We start from the raw sequence: 16,574 nt of genomic DNA, 5'->3' as shown, positions 1-16,574 counted from the left end.
GCATGTTAAGGGCTGTGGTGCCATCCTTTCTAATCATCTTTGAGAGCCCGTCCCACGCCCGAACAGTCTTTGCCCTAATAGACCTGTAGTGTATTTAATAGTTAAAGACAAAAAGCACTCCTTTCATGCAAACCCTTCAGTTCAACCCTGGACTTTAATTTGCTTTGGCTTTTTTTTTATTAGGGATATATAAGTTTTATATATTATAACATGCTGCATTGATCTTTCTGTACTGTAGTTTTCTGGTGGACAGATTCCTTTTTTTTTTTTTTTTTTTTTCCTTTTTGGCTTTTTTTTTAGTGCCGTACCCACAGCATATGGAAATACCCAGGCCAGGGGTCTAATAGGAGCTACAGCTCCCGGCCTGCACCACAGCCACAGCAATGCCAGATCTGAGCCTTGTCTGTGACCTACACCACAGCTCACAGCAACACCAGATCCTTAACCCAAGCTGGGCGAGGCCAGGGATTGAACCCGCAACCTTGTGGTTCCTAGTCAAATTTGTTTCCGCTGCGCCACAACAGGAACTCCCAGATTCCCTTTCTAGAGGTCTGAATAACAATTATATAGGGTCTTTATTTGACATATTAACATTGTTTAAATGAGTAGGGGTGTGTTTAAATTCAGATACAACTTAATTAAAAGAAAAACGGGTTTATAGCTATCATTTAAATACCACTTAAATTATCACTCATTTTAAAACCACCTTAGAAACATTTTTTTTATAAATGGTGCACTGTCTTGCATATTTTTCACAAGCAACATCAGTTTGGATAAAAATTACATTCAAAAAAATGAATAAAAGCCTCAGGATGAATTTTCCTCTATACAATGAGCATCAGTCTAAATAAATTGAAATACCCAGTTTTTCAGGTATTCCATTCAGTGGGTTCACAATGGAAATGCTTGTAATTCACGCGGGTCTTCTCATCGCCAGCCCCCCAGCCGCTAATGGCTCTCCCGCTAAAGCCTTGCAGGCATTGTTCCTCCAAGTGTGCTTGATAAGAATTTATGATAAACACTGGCTCACTGTCCTTATGTCAGAGGGACAACATTAATAGAAGCAAAATCAGGGAAAAGCCACTTACTGAACAGCTTTACGTAAGTGTGTAGTTCTGGGGAGCTATCCGGATATCCTTTATTCATTTACCTGATTTGTCTAAAAGCCTGGGTGGTGGGTTTGGAGTCAGAAGTCCGTCACAGAAGAAATTGGCCGTTCGATCATCATTCCCAGGAATGGTCCTCACCCTTACTGAAATGGAAGGGGGGCATCTCAGAAGGACATTAAGGTCTTGGAGACAAAGTGGTGATGTAGCATTAACTGGAACTCTCCACTCGGCAGCTCTCATCCGGGAGTGGCACTGTCCCCTTGGGAACTCTTGGACATGCACGAGGAGGTTCTCACAGAGAGTGGCTCAATTGTAATTGCGTCTGTTGGCTGTACAGTTTGCTGGTTATAGCAGTCGAGGTTTCTCTTTTATCCTTTGTTGAGGTAGGGTTGACTCAGAGTTCTGGTCTTCAGGGTCACAGGAGGTCTAGTTTAAAGGTCACAGTCAGAATGCCTACAGGGCCAGGGAAGATGGTCCAGGTGGTAAGGAGAGGCCTGGAGAAGTGTGTCGCTGGAGAAGACATGGACTGTCCAGGGGCTGTTGGGTCTTCTTCCATGTCCCAGACATTCCTGCCCCCTCCCACCCCAGGGAAGCAGGAAACCTTGATTTCTTTCATTAAATATTCCAAATTTGTATCATTTGCAACCAATCCATTTTCAGTGCCTTGCTGGCAGATAAAAAGAGTCTTCAGACACCAATTGGTGGTTCCTAATTCTATTTTAAGATAAACCAAGGAGTTCTCCGGTGGCCTTGCAGCTAAGGCTCCAGCATTGTCACTGCTGTGGCTCAGGTTCGATCCCTGGCATGGGAACTTCCACATGCCACAGGCATGGCAAAAAAAAGCAAAGCAAAACAAAACAAAAAGATAAACCAAGCAGGAGACGTGAAAAATGACTACATTTTGAAATTCACCTACAGGGATCTGGCCATAGGTAATGTCTTACACGTCCTCTGTGGTGCCTTCAGTTGGTGAAGAGATGGCTCCTACTTGGAAATACATGATAATTTAGGCTTCATTTATCTTGTCTGTGGTTTCATTGTGTGCCTCTGGTTTATACGCAGAGCAGGTCCCTTCCATCTGCACTTGGGATTGCTGATGACTTCTGTGTTTCCCTCCAAGCCAGGCGGGAAACTTCAGAGTGTAGAGGAGCCTCAGACTGTAACCTCCATGAGATCAATTTTACTCAACAGATTAACATTAAATTTACTCAATTCTCTCTCTAGGAATCATCTTCTTGGTCTTTCAAAACAGCTCCCCCAGCAGAGCCCTGGGCTACCCCAGGCCACACCCATCATTGTGGGTGGGGTCTCAGGGGAAGCCAGCCCCCCTCCTGTGAGGCCCTCCTTCCTAAAGTGACCTCCTGGGGGATTGTCAGAGCCCTGAGCGCTGCTGTGTGCCTCCTGCTTAGTCCAGCCCAGGTCGCAGAGCCAGGAAACCTGGAGATGGTGTGAGGTCAGGGTCTTTGCAGGCTCTGTGGCTGTTGATGTCTGTCTGCTGGGTTTGAGCAGGAGTAAGGGTTTATGTATATGCTGTAATCTGAGAATAAAAAGATAGCATATTTCCCTGTATATCCTTTACCCCAGCACACATACATCTTTATGCGCTGTCCTTAAGTAGGAGGACCCAAGTTTAAATAACCTCTGGCACCCTGACGTTTTTGAGCTGCCCCAGTGTCCAATCCCAGACCCCACTTGGTCCTGACATCAGCTGCAGTTAAGAAAACATTGACTGCTTTGGGCTGCAGTGAATGCTGGCGAATTCATGCCACAGCATCCAGACCTGACACTGCAGCCCAGCCTCCTCTGCTCAGCGGGCATCTAGCACCCTCCAAGGAGCCCCCAGAAGCCTAGGAGCCACCCGGCAGCAACCCAAAACTCACTCTGGGGCAGGGACGACCCACTTTCATTCCTCAGCAGGAAATTACTCAGGTGCCTGAGCTTCCAGAGCGGTTTAATTTCCTTCTGTCCTACTTGCTGTGCTAGTGCCTCGACTCAAACAATCCATCCACCTGGATGTCCATACAGCCTCTAACTCATCCCAAACTCCCCCGTGAATTCTACCATGGCAGTTTAACCTGGAAAGTCACAGTGCCAGCCTGATGCTGGAAATCCCACCTAACTCAAGATCATGTCTAGCTTATTCAGTGCCTCCTCACGTGGTGATACACCTGTCAGTGTGGCAGTGGTCCGGGCTCTGTCGCCAACCATGGCTGATACCCATGTCAGGAGCGATAACTTCCAGGGAACCCCTTGTGAGCACAGGTGTCCTGACAGTATTTGAACAAAAAAGGAAAGCAACAGAAATAAATGGCTCTTATTCTGGGTATCTTTTTATATTTATGATCAACATTGATATAAAGAACAACAAGGGAAACCAAATTTAACCGAAGTTCTAAGTCCCAAAGTAAAATGATGGATCATTATGTGAACGGAGAAACCGACTCTAGGAAGAATGTGGATGATTAACAGGCTTCATTAACAAGTTCACAGTTTCAAAGGTCAGAATTACAGATCTGGTGACGCACGATGTGACCCTCTTCACCAATGTGCAGGCCCTTCTCCTAACACGGAGCGTGAAAGGGCATCACTGACAATTACTTGATACCATGGGGTCTATGACTTAAAAATTTTGGAGTCTCAAAATATCTTTTAATTACTATCCTGACCAGTGCATTAGCCTCCGCATTTTTCAGCTTAAACCGAGGGCACTCAGCAATCATTTCTCTTTCAGATGTGACGCTGCTAATTTTAGTGTTAATGTGTGAAGAACCTACAACAGTTAAGCTGGAGCTTGGAACAAATAATAAGGCCAGTTAAGCTAAGGTAAAGGAAATAGCCATCGTGACAGATCCATAAACTAAGAGAGAAACGAAGGAGGATATAGAAAGACAAATTAAAGATGCCTTCAGTTCTAAAATGGTGTTGATTATGATAACTTGAGCCCACAAGAAGAGCAATTAGTCAGTGTCTCTTCCTGAGTTAATTTTGTGATTTGGCAAACGCACCCTGGGACACGTACTGCTCTGGCCACATGCATGAAATGCAAAGCATACTGGACTGGGACCCAGAGATGAAGCCCTGCTGTTTTTGTGGACAAAAATGTCCTTCCATAAATATATGTATATATATATACCCCGAAGAATTGAAAGCTGAGACTTGAACAGATATTTGTAGACCCATGTTCACAGCAGCTCATTCACAGTCACCACAAGGTGGGAACAACACAGTGTCCATCAGCAGGTGAATGGACAAGCACAACCTGGTGCATCCATAAATACAGTGGAATAGTATTCAGCCTTAAGAAAGAGGGATGTTGTGACACATGCTACAAGGTGGATGAACCTTGAGGCCATGATGCTAAGTGAAATAAGCCAGGCGCAAGATCACAAATATTATATGATTCCATTTATACGAGGTGCGCAGAGTTTCAAATTCATAGAGATAGAAAGTCGAGCGGTGGTTGCCAGGGGCTGGGGTCGGGGTGGGGATTATTGTTTAATGCATACAGAGTTTCAGTTTGGCAAGAGGACAAAGTTCTGGATATGGATGGAGCTGATGGTAGCCCCACAGCGTGAATGTGCTTAATGCCACTGAACTGTACACTTAAAAATGGTTGTGAGGCGTTCCCTGGTGGCTCAGTGGGTTAAGGATCTAGCATTGTCACTGCTGTGGCCTGACTTTGATCCCTGGCCCAGGAACTTCTGCATGCTGCAGGAATAGCCAAAAAAAAACAAAAACAAAAACAAAAAAAAAAAAAAAAAACTTGTTAGTAGATTTTGTGTTTGTGTTATGTATATTTTACCACAATTTTTTTAAAATGTCTTAACAGTGGGAGACAAAGGCCATTTAGACAGGTTTTGAAGCACTGCCCTCACTTTTGTAACCAGTGGTCAGCCTCGGAGCACTAGGCCGCCTATGGTCCTGGGTACCCGGCGTGTGATGGAGTGTCTGCCTTGTGCGCTGTTAGGCCTGGCCCCTGGGAGGGTTACTCTCTCCAGCTCACAGCAGAACCCTGATGCGATTGGATGTGTTTCCCGGGGGCTAGGGAGGCCACGGAAATACACCCAGTCACACTGAGAGCACACAGCCTGAGGTCTGTCTGCATTGGTATTGACAGCAGTGACAGCAGGAAAACCAAATTGCCTCCAAAAAGCACCTCCTGAATTGTCACCATAATACCCCCCAAAGCCAGCAGGACAGCCGTCAGCCTGGAAGCAGCCGAAACACCTGTGCTGAGATTCCTGGGGATGAGCTGGTTGTTTCAGTCATAAGGGAAGACAACAATGTCCCCTGTACCTTATTTTTAGACATCGGAGAGTGGAATGTGGGTCACGCTTGCGGATGGCTCTCACAGCTGTCAATTTTTGATTTTCTTTACTGGTAACAGTGACTCCACAGATCACCTACAAACAGAATATGAATGTGTCTAGGGATAAACAAGAGTGCCCACTGCACAGCACAGGGAACTGTGTTCAATATCCTGAGATAAATCGTAACGGAAAAGAATATAAAAAGAATGTATTCATATGTATAACTGAGTCGCTTTGCTGTACAGCAGACATTAACGCAACATTGTAAATCAACGAAACGTCAATTAAGAAGAAAAGAATATGCATGTGTCTAGCATTCGAGAAGCTGCCAGCGCCTCAGATCCAACCCATGTCACTCCCCACAGGCAGGCCTCGGGATGTGTGCAGTTTCAGTCTTATGGGCTTGATAGAAAAACAAAAAACAAATAGAAAATAAATTCAGTACATGCTGCTGAAGATGCAGGCAGGGCAGGGCGCCTCCCCATCATCTGAAGCTTCTATGGTTGCGTCCTTAGTGGGTCTCCAGTTTGCCTGTTTCTGGCAGAGCAGATTCTGTGGCTCTTGGTTGACTGAAAGCCCTTTGAGGGCAGGGCCGAGGCTCAGTCCCTTTGTCTCTCATCACCTGGACTCGGTCCCTGCCTGTGGATCCTGGGATGAGTGAATGAATCACAGCTGGTCCAGCCAATGGGAGCCCCTGGGCGCACTCCCACCCAGGGCCCCTCCACCCTGCTCCTTCCAAGAGGCTCAGCTGACTCCAGATTATTTGCTTAGGTTGCTGCCAGGCAGGAAGCAACTCCTCTTCTTGCTCCCCATGCTCTCCTTCCTGAAAAACCCCTTTCCCTGCACAGCAGCCTCCTTTGTGTAACTGGAGTCACCATGAAGATGACAGTCTCCCCAAATGGAATTCTGCTCAACTGCCTACCTCGCGACACCATATGTTTGTATGACGTGTCATCTGTAAGAAACTTCTTACAGAGCCTGTCTTTCCTCCAAACAAGTTTATTAACCCCAAGAAAGGGTACTCACTCAAAAAAGATAAAAGAAGCTTTACCTTGAGTAATTGAAATTACTAATGGCATATCCACAATTGAATATAGGTTGATTCTTCTAAACAGTCATTCCATTTTTATTAGTTGCTGCTTCTTTAATAGCGATGACGATGATGGTGGTGATGGGAAGATAATGGTGGAGATGATGGTGGGGATGGTGGTGTTGGTGATGATGATGGTGGGATGATGATAGTGGGGATTGATGACGATGGTGGGGGTGATGGTAGTGGGGATGATGATGGTGGGGATGGTGGGATGATGATAGTGGGGATGATGATGGTGGGGATGGTGGGATGATGATAGTGGGGATTGATGATGATGGTGGGGACAATGGGGATGATGGTAGGGGTGATGATGATGGGATGATGATGGTGGGGATTGATGATGGTGGGGATGATGGTGGGGATGGTGGGATGATGATAGTGGGGATTGATGATGGTGGGGATGACGATGGTGGGGATGATGATGGTGGGGATGGTGGGATGATGATAGTAGGGATTGATGATGGTGGGGACGATGGGGATGATGGTGGGGGTGATGATGATGGGATGATGATGGTGGGGATTGATGATGGTGGGGATGATGATGATGGTGGGATGATGATAGTGGGGATTGATGATGATGGGGACGATGGTGGGGATGATGATGGGATGATGATGGTGGGGGTGATGATGATGGTGGGATGACGATGGTGGTGATGCTGGTAATGATGATGATGATGGTGACGATAGCCAATAAAAATTAAGCATTTGGACTGTGGTGTTGATGGGTGGAAAGTTGAGTAATGTGAATGTGATACAGCAGCTCTTAATTTTTGGTCTCTGCTGATATAATGTAGCATTTGATACTGAGATAAATATTACCCCCCACAGATGTAGGGAAATGGAATAGCAAGCCTTTAAAGTGATTTACACCCTGCCATTTGGGCCAGCACTGATGATGGAACTCAAATGATTTTCAAACCAGCTTTCGGTGCTTGCTTGCTTATTCCCAGTTGAAAGTATTTCCTATTCGTATTCTGTTCTGTTTCCCAGCTCTAGACTGCACTGAGGCTGTTTCTAGTGCTCGCCTAAAAATATTTACTGGCATCTGTATCTATTACAGCATCATTTTTCAGTATTAATCTCAGGCTGAAAGGTATTTCCTGAGAGCTATTACATATTTTAAATGAATTTGACAAGGACATATTTTCATTTTTAATCAAATCTAATCTTAATTTTATGCCATACTGTTTGGTTTTCGCATTAAACCTGGCAACCCCAGACCACTTTCTGGCCAATCCTAAGTAATAGGAAACTTATGGTAAGATCTTTATAACATCTTTGGTAATTCTTGCAAAATGTGCTTTGAAGTATCATCATAAATATTTTAAATTAAACTTAGCAACAATAATGTGTAAGCCACATTTAGTGCCTGCAGTACTCTTGGTTTTAATTTTTTTCTTCTCACTAGCAAATTTGCTAAATTTGGTAATTTGCAGACTGTCTCTTCTGCTTTAAGAAGAAAAATAAGTCAGTCCCATATTCATTTTTCTTAAAATAACAATTTTCTAAAGTTCCCTTTATTAGTGGAATCAGCACTCCATTATTTGTGCTAATAGAGAAAAGATTCAGATACAAGCACAAAGCATTTACAAAGGGGAAAAGTGCTGAATTTTGTGAAACAAAGTTGATTTATGGGCCCTTGACCTCTCTTACTGACTTGAATGGAGCAGGACTTGACCAAATCCAAATATCATCGCATTGGAATCCCCTCCCTGAGGCAGCTGGTGTCCAGCCTCGCTATAGCACAGACCCCTGTCACCAGAGGTGGCTAATAAGCAGGAACATTTGCACAGCCTCGATCCAGATCTATCTAATATTTCACAAGTAAGCTCTGCCGGACCCAGAGGGAAAAGTTAAATAAAACGTCGTGCGTTCCTGCTTGGCTTTGGAATTAAATTACTCATTAAATATCTACCATATCCACACCCTCGGAGATGGCTTCCTTAAAGACACGTTGGGAGAGTATGGAAGGAAACGCAGACTGAAAAGGGTAAATGCCGCCAAGCTATCACAGTCGGAAGCACAGCAGCCAAGACTTCTGTCCTCCCTAACCTCTCCCTGTTGGTTATTTTCTTTTCCTTCCTGCAGAAAAGTTAACTTGGATGGTCCTAGTGCCGCGTGTGACAGACACACCTTAGCAGTGGCTGCACCAAAAGTCACACCTACAAACAACATATCATGCTGACTGAGGCCAAGACTGCTTATCAGATTAACAAGACAAAAGCTTTTTGTTTGTTTTCTCAGGGGGTGAAGGAAGGGTAAAAGCATAGATTTATTGAAAAGTCCTTGCCCCCATTGCTGAGGGTGCTCTCTGAATATTTCTCATACAGCATGCCTCACGCACCTTTTCCAGAGAGCGGGGATCTAGATGTAGGAACAACCTTCTCAACAGCAAAGAAGAAAAAAACACCTTAACTGGCTCATCTGCAGCCACATGAGCTTCTCCATAGTTCGTAAGATAGGTAAGAATTTCACCCAAGGCAGAAATCTAGTGTGGCATATGTGTGTGCTTTTATTTAGTCTTAAGGAATCACAGGAATTGATTATGATTTTTTTTTTTTTTTTTTGCTGCAAAGCATATATATTCATATAGGCTGAATAGATGCTAATTCCATAAAATATGATTTTTTTTTTTAACACCAGGTACATTTTTGTTTTCTGTAGGTGCTATTCCTGAAACAACAGTGTGAGTACTTTGGAAACTGATTTAATATGCAAAGATTCACTTTCCACTCCTGCTATTTGGAATGCATTTAATGCATGAGATTGTTTAAACTAAATGATGCATAGAATTTCAAGAGCTACAAGGAGTCTTGGCGTTCAGCTCTTCCTAACCTCTCATTTTACAGCGAAAAAGCAGCAGCCGAGATGAATTAAATGGTGTGGCGGGTGTTGGGGACATGGTAGGGACCCACAGCTGCAAATCCCAATTTGCAATTTCTGCACAGATTGCTTTACGGCAACTTTTCTGGTGACTGCTAAGCTGAGTGATGTCAGCTATGCTGATTTCGGGAACGTGTTCCTGACGTGGCACGGGGCACACGATTAATTTGAGAATGTCTGTATTTTTCTAGTGCAGTTAGGTGAGCTCCACTAAGTGAGAGCTCTTCATCTGTGACAGGCCCCAAATGCAGGGACAGCGTGCCCAGCCCGGAACAGGCCTGTGTGATTGATCACCCCACCAGCCACACAATTACAGCCATGGCAGGCTTGCCCCTCAGACTATAAGCAGTACATCTGTACATGAGCCCAGCATTGGTTGTGATGAAAGCTTCATTTGACTGTTTCCTCTCCGCAACAAACATTTAACATTAACTTCACTCAAGGAAAAAAAAAAAAAAAAAAAAAAAAAAACAGCTCTCAAAATTATATGTGGGCAGTCTTAGGCCCATGGCTGGTTTCTTTGGGGCTTTTTTTTTTTTTTTTTTTTTTGTCTTTTTGCCTTTTCTAGGGCCGCTCCCACGGCATATGGTGGTTCCCAGGCTAGGGGTCGAATCAGAGCTGTAGCCACCGGCCTACACCAGAGCCACAGCAAAGCTGGATCCGAGCCGTGTCTGTGACCTACACCACAGCTCACGGCAACACCGGATCTTTAACCCACTGAGCAAGGCCAGGGAGCGAGCCTGCAACCTCATGGTTCCTAGTCGGATTCGTTAACCACTGAGCCACGGCGGGAACTCTGTGGGGCCTTTAAAAGTAACACTCAAAGATTTGTCTCCCCTTCTGTTTATTATTACAAATAAAAGTTCAGACTCATGGGCTGGCGTAGGAAGAGATGCTCACTAAAGGAGCGAAATACAGGAAGATTCCTGAAGAATCCGTCTCTGAACCACACCAGGCATTGTTACTGTAACTGGAGTAGAAAGTCTTTTCTTTCCATCCCCCCCCCCCCCCATCACCATTGGAAGAGACCCAAGCTTCTCTTTCTCATTAAGTGACAAGTACTTTTAAAGGTGGCATGGAGGGAGTTTCCATTATGGCTCAGCAGGTTAAGAACCCAACTAGTATCCATGAGCATACAGGTTCAATCCCTGACCTCGCTTAGTGGGTTAAGGATCTGGCATTGCCATGTGCTCTGCTGTAGGTCACAGATGCAACTCGGATCTGGTGTTGCTATGGCTGTGGTGTAGGCCGGCAGCTCTGGCTCCAGTTCAGCCCCTAGCCCAGGGACTTCCTTATGTCACAGTGCAGCCCTAAAAAGAAAAGAAAAGGAAAGAAAAGGAAGGTAGGTGGTGTGGACTGATCACCAATTGTCAGAAAGAGTCTGGAATGAAACCATTCATCCATATTTACTTCTGAGTAACATACCTTACAAGATGCCCTACAGCAAAAATAAATTAGCTCCAAACTTTCTATTGAGCAGAGTCTTCCGAAGGGGTATCCTCTGAATGTTCTTAGGTCACTTTGCTGGGGGCTCAGAGAGGCTTGTGGGATCCTCAGGCTACAGGGGTGGCAGGAACCTCATAGTCCCCAGAGAAGAGTCTCTGTTAAATTCCTGGGTAATTAATGCAAAGCACAAAAAGCATTCAGTGTAAACCTAAGTAAACTTTTCTTGCTCAAAACCTTTTTTTTTTTTAAGCTCCAGTATTAGCCATCCGAGGGAGGCTTATAAAGGTTCTGCTTCTTGCATCCAGAATGTGCAGAAAGTCTGCAGCTATAAACATCTCTGTGGCAAATGGGCCGCACGGCGGCTTTCACCTCAGCCTGCAAGGTAATTTATGTTGCTTCAGGACCCTAGTTTTCTAATAGATTGAACTGTTAGTTTTCAGAAGGATTTAATGAAATATTGAACCAGATGCCACTGGTCTGCCAGGGATGCGGGACTATGAGAAATGAGGAAATGTTGCCTTGTAAACAGCTCAGACCTCAGTGACAGGTAAGCAGGTTGAGCCTTAGTGAAAGGGTCATGGCCCAGAGAAAACATGGCAGGCTCGGTGTCGCTCCCTGCGTTTGCATCTGTCCTTGTGCTTCTTTAGAATGGGAGGCTGGGTCTAGCCTGAGGCCCTTTTGATTGCCCAGGGGGAAAAAAAATGGTCCAAATCTGGAGCTGGGCAACAGGAGCTGAGGTTTTCCTGTGTCGTTATCGTTATCTGCGTGTTCATCCGCAGGGCCCTATAATTCCGCCATGCTTGTGCCCTATCCCCACTTTCAATAATATTGTCAGATAATTAGTGTCAAGATTGAGCTGGAAGATTTTTGCAAAGAAAACAATCTTTCTTTTTTGAGTGTTTTTTTTTTAAAGTTTTATTGAAGTATAGTTGATTTATAAGGTTGTGGTCATTTCTACTGTACAACAAAATGATTCAGTTATACATATGCACACCTCCATTTCTTTTCTCATATAGATCATAACAGAATATTGGGCAGAGTTCCCTGTGCTACACAGCAGGTCCCCGTTGGCCAGTCATTCCATATACCACAGTGTGCATGTGCCAATCCAAACCCCCCTCCATCCCTCCCCACCCCACCTGTCCCCTTTGGTAACCATAATTTTTTCAGTCTCTGAGTCTCTCTGTTCTGCAAATAAGTTCATTTGAATCCTTTTTTATATTCCACATATAAGTGATATCATATGATGTTTGTCTCTCACTGTCTAACTTCACTTAAAAACAGTCTCTTCAGAATGAAATTTTTACACATCATTTTGAGAATCTTGACAATGAAACTCCCCCCTCCCCAAAAAAAAAGAACTATTCCCTTTTTCTGACCATGGACAAGAGGTCATTTCTCAAAAAAAAAAAAAAAAAAAAAAAAATATATATATATATATATATATATATATATTCAACTCACGAGTTCCAACTTTGATTTTTCTCTTTAGGACAGGGCGGTATTGTCAGATATTTCCTCTTCACTATAAGCACTCATTCCAACTTAAAACACTTTTTGAACATCATCCTGTTTATTTTACTTAAGATTTTAAACATTGGCATTTTAAGTGTATCTCTTGTTGTCTTAGTTTAAAGAGCCTTCGTGATTCCGCAGGCCCCGTGCTAACCAGTGCCTAAGAGTGCTCTGCAGAGGGCCACATGGCAGTGAGAAAGGTCTGGCTTAGGTCTAGGTTAAACATGAACACATACTTACCAATTAGAGCAAAAATTTCAGGTTTAAAGACCGAAAATCAGGCCCACAAGGGTTCATGTCCATCGGGAGACTGTCTAGATAACTAAATGTCCTATGTCACCTGGATTAGCCTTTACTGAGAAACTGAAAGTCACCAGCATTCTCTAAATACTTTGGGATCAAAGCATACAGCATAGTTGGAAACCTTGCTTAAGCAATTCCATCTGGTCCTGGGCCAGTGCTTAGCAGCCGATTCTAGAAAAGAGGTGCAAAGCCAAAGAAAAGGAGATACCTCCCCTCGTGAAGCTCCCCATAAAAACCATGGTGAGGGCTCTGTACATATGTATTTGTACCCATTTGCTAGTATAATATAATAGCTACTTCTTGTAGATCATTCAAGGGAATCCTAATAAAATGAAAAAAAAAAATCAAGGAACTCCTGAAAAAGATTAAGTGCATCCTGGTTTGGAAGACTGGCTATTTATTGGACCCTATCCAGGGGTCCTGGATCATGACTCCAGCAGGACCACAAAGTGGTCTGTGACCTTTGACAAGTCCTGAGCTCTCTTGCTTGGCCTCTCTCATTTGGTCAGTTTAAGAACTTCCAGATAACATTCAAGGTTCCTTAGCACTACTGGTGTCTAATTCTAGTAGGACTAGCTCTGATCTCTCCAACAAAAAATTAAAGTGGATAAACTAAAACTCAGTTAGCCTCCACAAGCACTCCAGTCCAGTCCATTCCTTTGCTTTGTCCATTTCTATGACACTCTAGTCCAGCAGATCCGTAGCCTTAAATGTACAGGCAACCTGTGTCCTATTACATTCCCTATTTGTGATGGCTACAAATGAAGTTTGACATGGATGGGTTGTATTCTCTCATGCCCCTGATCTTGCCCTCAGCCACTCCCTTTAGAGTAATAAGGATTTACTGTGGCCCTAAGCACACACACATCATTCTTATTGGCTTAAAGGGGAAACAGGAATAATGAACTTCCTGGCAGAACAGATACTGACTCACAGACTTTGAAAAACTTATGGTTTCCAAAGGAGACAGTTAGGGGATGGAGGGTGGGGGATGCACTGGGGGTGTGGGATGGAAATCCTATCAAACTGGATTGTGATGATCCTTGTACATTGTAAATGTAATAAACTCATTGAGTAATAAAAAAGAGGGGGAAACAGGAATTAACAAACAAAGGATTGACCAATACATCTTCAGACATTTGCCCTCATGTCACTCAGATGTATGTGATGGATAAAAGATGGCAAGGGGTGCAGATAAACCTGACAATTCTTTCATAATATTTTGAGGTTTGACCCTTTCTCTCTTTGTGGATTACCCACTCCCCACGGCACTGGAGGATGGGGATCACACAGCCCATCTTGGGGGCTTGCTGCTACGCGTAGCCAGGTGTAGCCAGGTCTTCAGCACACAGGGCGGCTCAGTATTGGGCAGGTCAGAGAGGTTCCCAGACACAGGACTGTGTCCCGCCCTGTTTAGCCCAAGCACCCTCTGCCTTGGAATCACTTGGGGGCTTGTGATAGCCTACACCTCCGGGCCATATCCCCAGGCACAGTGCGGGGAGGGAGGAATGTGCATAGCACGTAGTGATACAGTGCTGCGTTCTGATGTTTAAAGCCACTGCCTTAGATGGTTGGGCCAGCTACTGACATTCCTTGCGAATGTGAAGCAGGCTCACAGTGGAGAAGGTTGCTGTGAGAACTAGATGCTCCACCCCAGGAGAGCCTCCCAAAGCAGAGGAACATTCAAGGGAACCTGATTGTACGGTCCTAATTCTGCTGGTACCGCGGGACCATTCTATAGCAGACACCTTCTAGTATGACAGCAGCTGGTCCCAGACAGTTCCAGATGGACTCACCTGGCACCATAATTAATTTGAGTGTGATGTGCATAAAATAAAGCTGTATGTACATAGGTATGTATGTATACACATAAACACGTACTTTTGTCTTCATTGATGGTATATCTAAGGTTTCATCCTTCTTAATGAAGCATTGTGCTCAGTTCAGGGGTTCACAGAAGTAGAGACACATGGATTCATTCAGTGGATACCTAAGCACCCCCTTATTCAAGGACTAAGCCAGGTGTCATGGGGACAACATGTGTCAGACTATCCTAAAGACCTCAAGAGCATTAGAGTCTAGTAGGAAATAAGCCATGTACGTAAAGAGAGCATTTGGGCTGAAAATGGTAAAACCCCAAAGAATGTCTGGCTCAGCCAGTTCGGAGGGAAAACTTGCTTTCCGCTGGAGGACTCAGGAAAACTTCAAGAAGAGATGGCAGTCATGTTGAAATGTTCACACATAAGAAATGTAAACTAGGTGGCAGTGTGTGTTGTTGGGCTAAGTACTATCATTATTAATAATCATTGCTTTCATTGTATTTCATAACATTTCCTCTAAGAGAGCACCTCACTTGCTCGCGTCATGTCAGTACCTATGCTGAAGTATAGAAACAGGTCAGGTCGGAAGCGTGCTGCTTTCCAGCAAAGGATATTGGTCCATTTACAAAAGGAAGCAAAGTAAGTGAGCCTCGGGAAGTAAACTTAAAGACCAAAGCAAAGACAGATGGGTTGGGGAGTCTCACAGCGTAAGAGTCAGTACTACATTAATTTGATGGAAGAAGTTATCAACCTAATGGTAAGAAGTATAATGCTGATGGGGTGTGGGAAAGTATTTAGCCCAGGAAAGCATTTAAAAGAGGGGAAGAAGACCTACAGAGAAAGTGCAATTTGCTGTCTCGTATTGAAATAAAAAAATGAATTGCCGCCTGAGTAAGAAAGAGAAGCTCTTATTAAAAATATCTTTGTCTGAGGATGGCCTGTTACTGCTTGAATCATAACTTCCACGGGTGCTTTCATTCAAAAGAAGCCATTAAACTCACATACGTCCTGAATGTGCCCAGTGTGTGAAAGCTTTAATTAAATCTACAAGAAGAACCTTAAAAGAACAAGAATCAAATTAATTGCAACATGGACCATGCATTTGTTTCTCTGACAGTCCCTGTGCTTTGGAGAAAAGGTAATCTGTGTGCCCTTATCTGAATTAGTAAACTCAATATCACTTTCCATTAGCAGGGACTGCCAGTGCCATGCATCTTCCCTCTGACACTGTTTACATGTTAATGCCCCTGCAAATAGAGTCTGTTCCAACTGGTTTCCTATCAGATTTCCAAGCAGTAAATCCATGAGATGGAGTAAGCCGGTCTCCTGCTCTCCCAGCTGACTTGTGTGAGTTCTTCTCCAGACTGCGCTTCCTAATTAGATGGCAGAGTAATTAAGGAAAATTCAGCATATGCAAATGGGGCAAAAGGATTTGAGGCTAATTATGGTTGTTATACCACCATCAAGAAAAAAATTTAAAAGAACAAAGTGGAGTTCCCCTTGTGGCTCTATGGTAACAAACCAGACTAGTATCCATGAAGATGCAGGTTTGATCCCTGGCCTCGCTCAGGTGGGTTAAGGATCCAGCATTGCCCTGAGCTATGTTGTATAGGTCGAAGATGCAGCTCAGATCCAGTGTTGCTGTGGCTGTGGTGTAGACCAGCAGCTGCAGCCCGGGAATTTCCATATGCCGCAGGTGCAGCCCTAAAAAAAAAAAAAAAAAAAAATTGAAGAAAAAATTAATCCACCATATTATTATTCAGCTTTTCATTGAACTGCAGAAGTCTAAAATGAGGACATGATGTTTTGTGCTCAGGAAGGACTTTTACCTTGGGAGTTAATAAATACTATCCCTATGAAGAAATTAGAGATAAAAGCCATACATTTGAAATTTAAAGACTGCAAAAATCCCTCTGTTCCAAAAGCTTTAATGTATCCCTACTTGCCTTTTATTTGGGGTTTGTTTATGGAAGGTGCTGGTTTCCAATGTGCCAAGCTTACAGTGTAATCTCACTAGCAATCTATAAATACCCACTCCGCTACCAACTTTCAGCGTTCGCAACTGAGAGTTTAATCACACGGGATATAATATTCT

At 43.9% G+C, this 16,574-nt stretch overlaps 1 protein-coding gene across 20 annotated transcripts in view; it reads left to right on the top strand.

Annotated features, from left to right (window-relative positions):
• The window catches only part of PTPRM (protein tyrosine phosphatase receptor type M), a 749,885-nt gene that overhangs the window by 530,064 nt on the left and 203,247 nt on the right, over positions 1–16,574 (top strand). For 2 of the 20 annotated variants that reach the window (XM_084964170.1, XM_084964167.1), the window contains one exon: positions 11,092–11,223. The exons of the other annotated variants lie outside the window; for them this stretch is intronic. In XM_084964170.1, coding sequence (XP_084820296.1) covers positions 11,092–11,223 — 132 coding nt within the window. The remainder of the gene's footprint in view (positions 1–11,091; positions 11,224–16,574) is intronic. 20 annotated transcript variants of the gene reach the window in all.

Source organism: Sus scrofa, chromosome 6 (assembly GCF_054392235.1).
Source record: "Sus scrofa isolate SSC_HxYL_T2T_F1_AM1 chromosome 6, Sscrofa_HxYL_maternal_Yorkshire_Landrace_v2.0, whole genome shotgun sequence".
Lineage (NCBI taxonomy): Eukaryota > Metazoa > Chordata > Mammalia > Artiodactyla > Suidae > Sus > Sus scrofa.
This window is presented reverse-complemented; position numbering and strand designations above follow the sequence as displayed.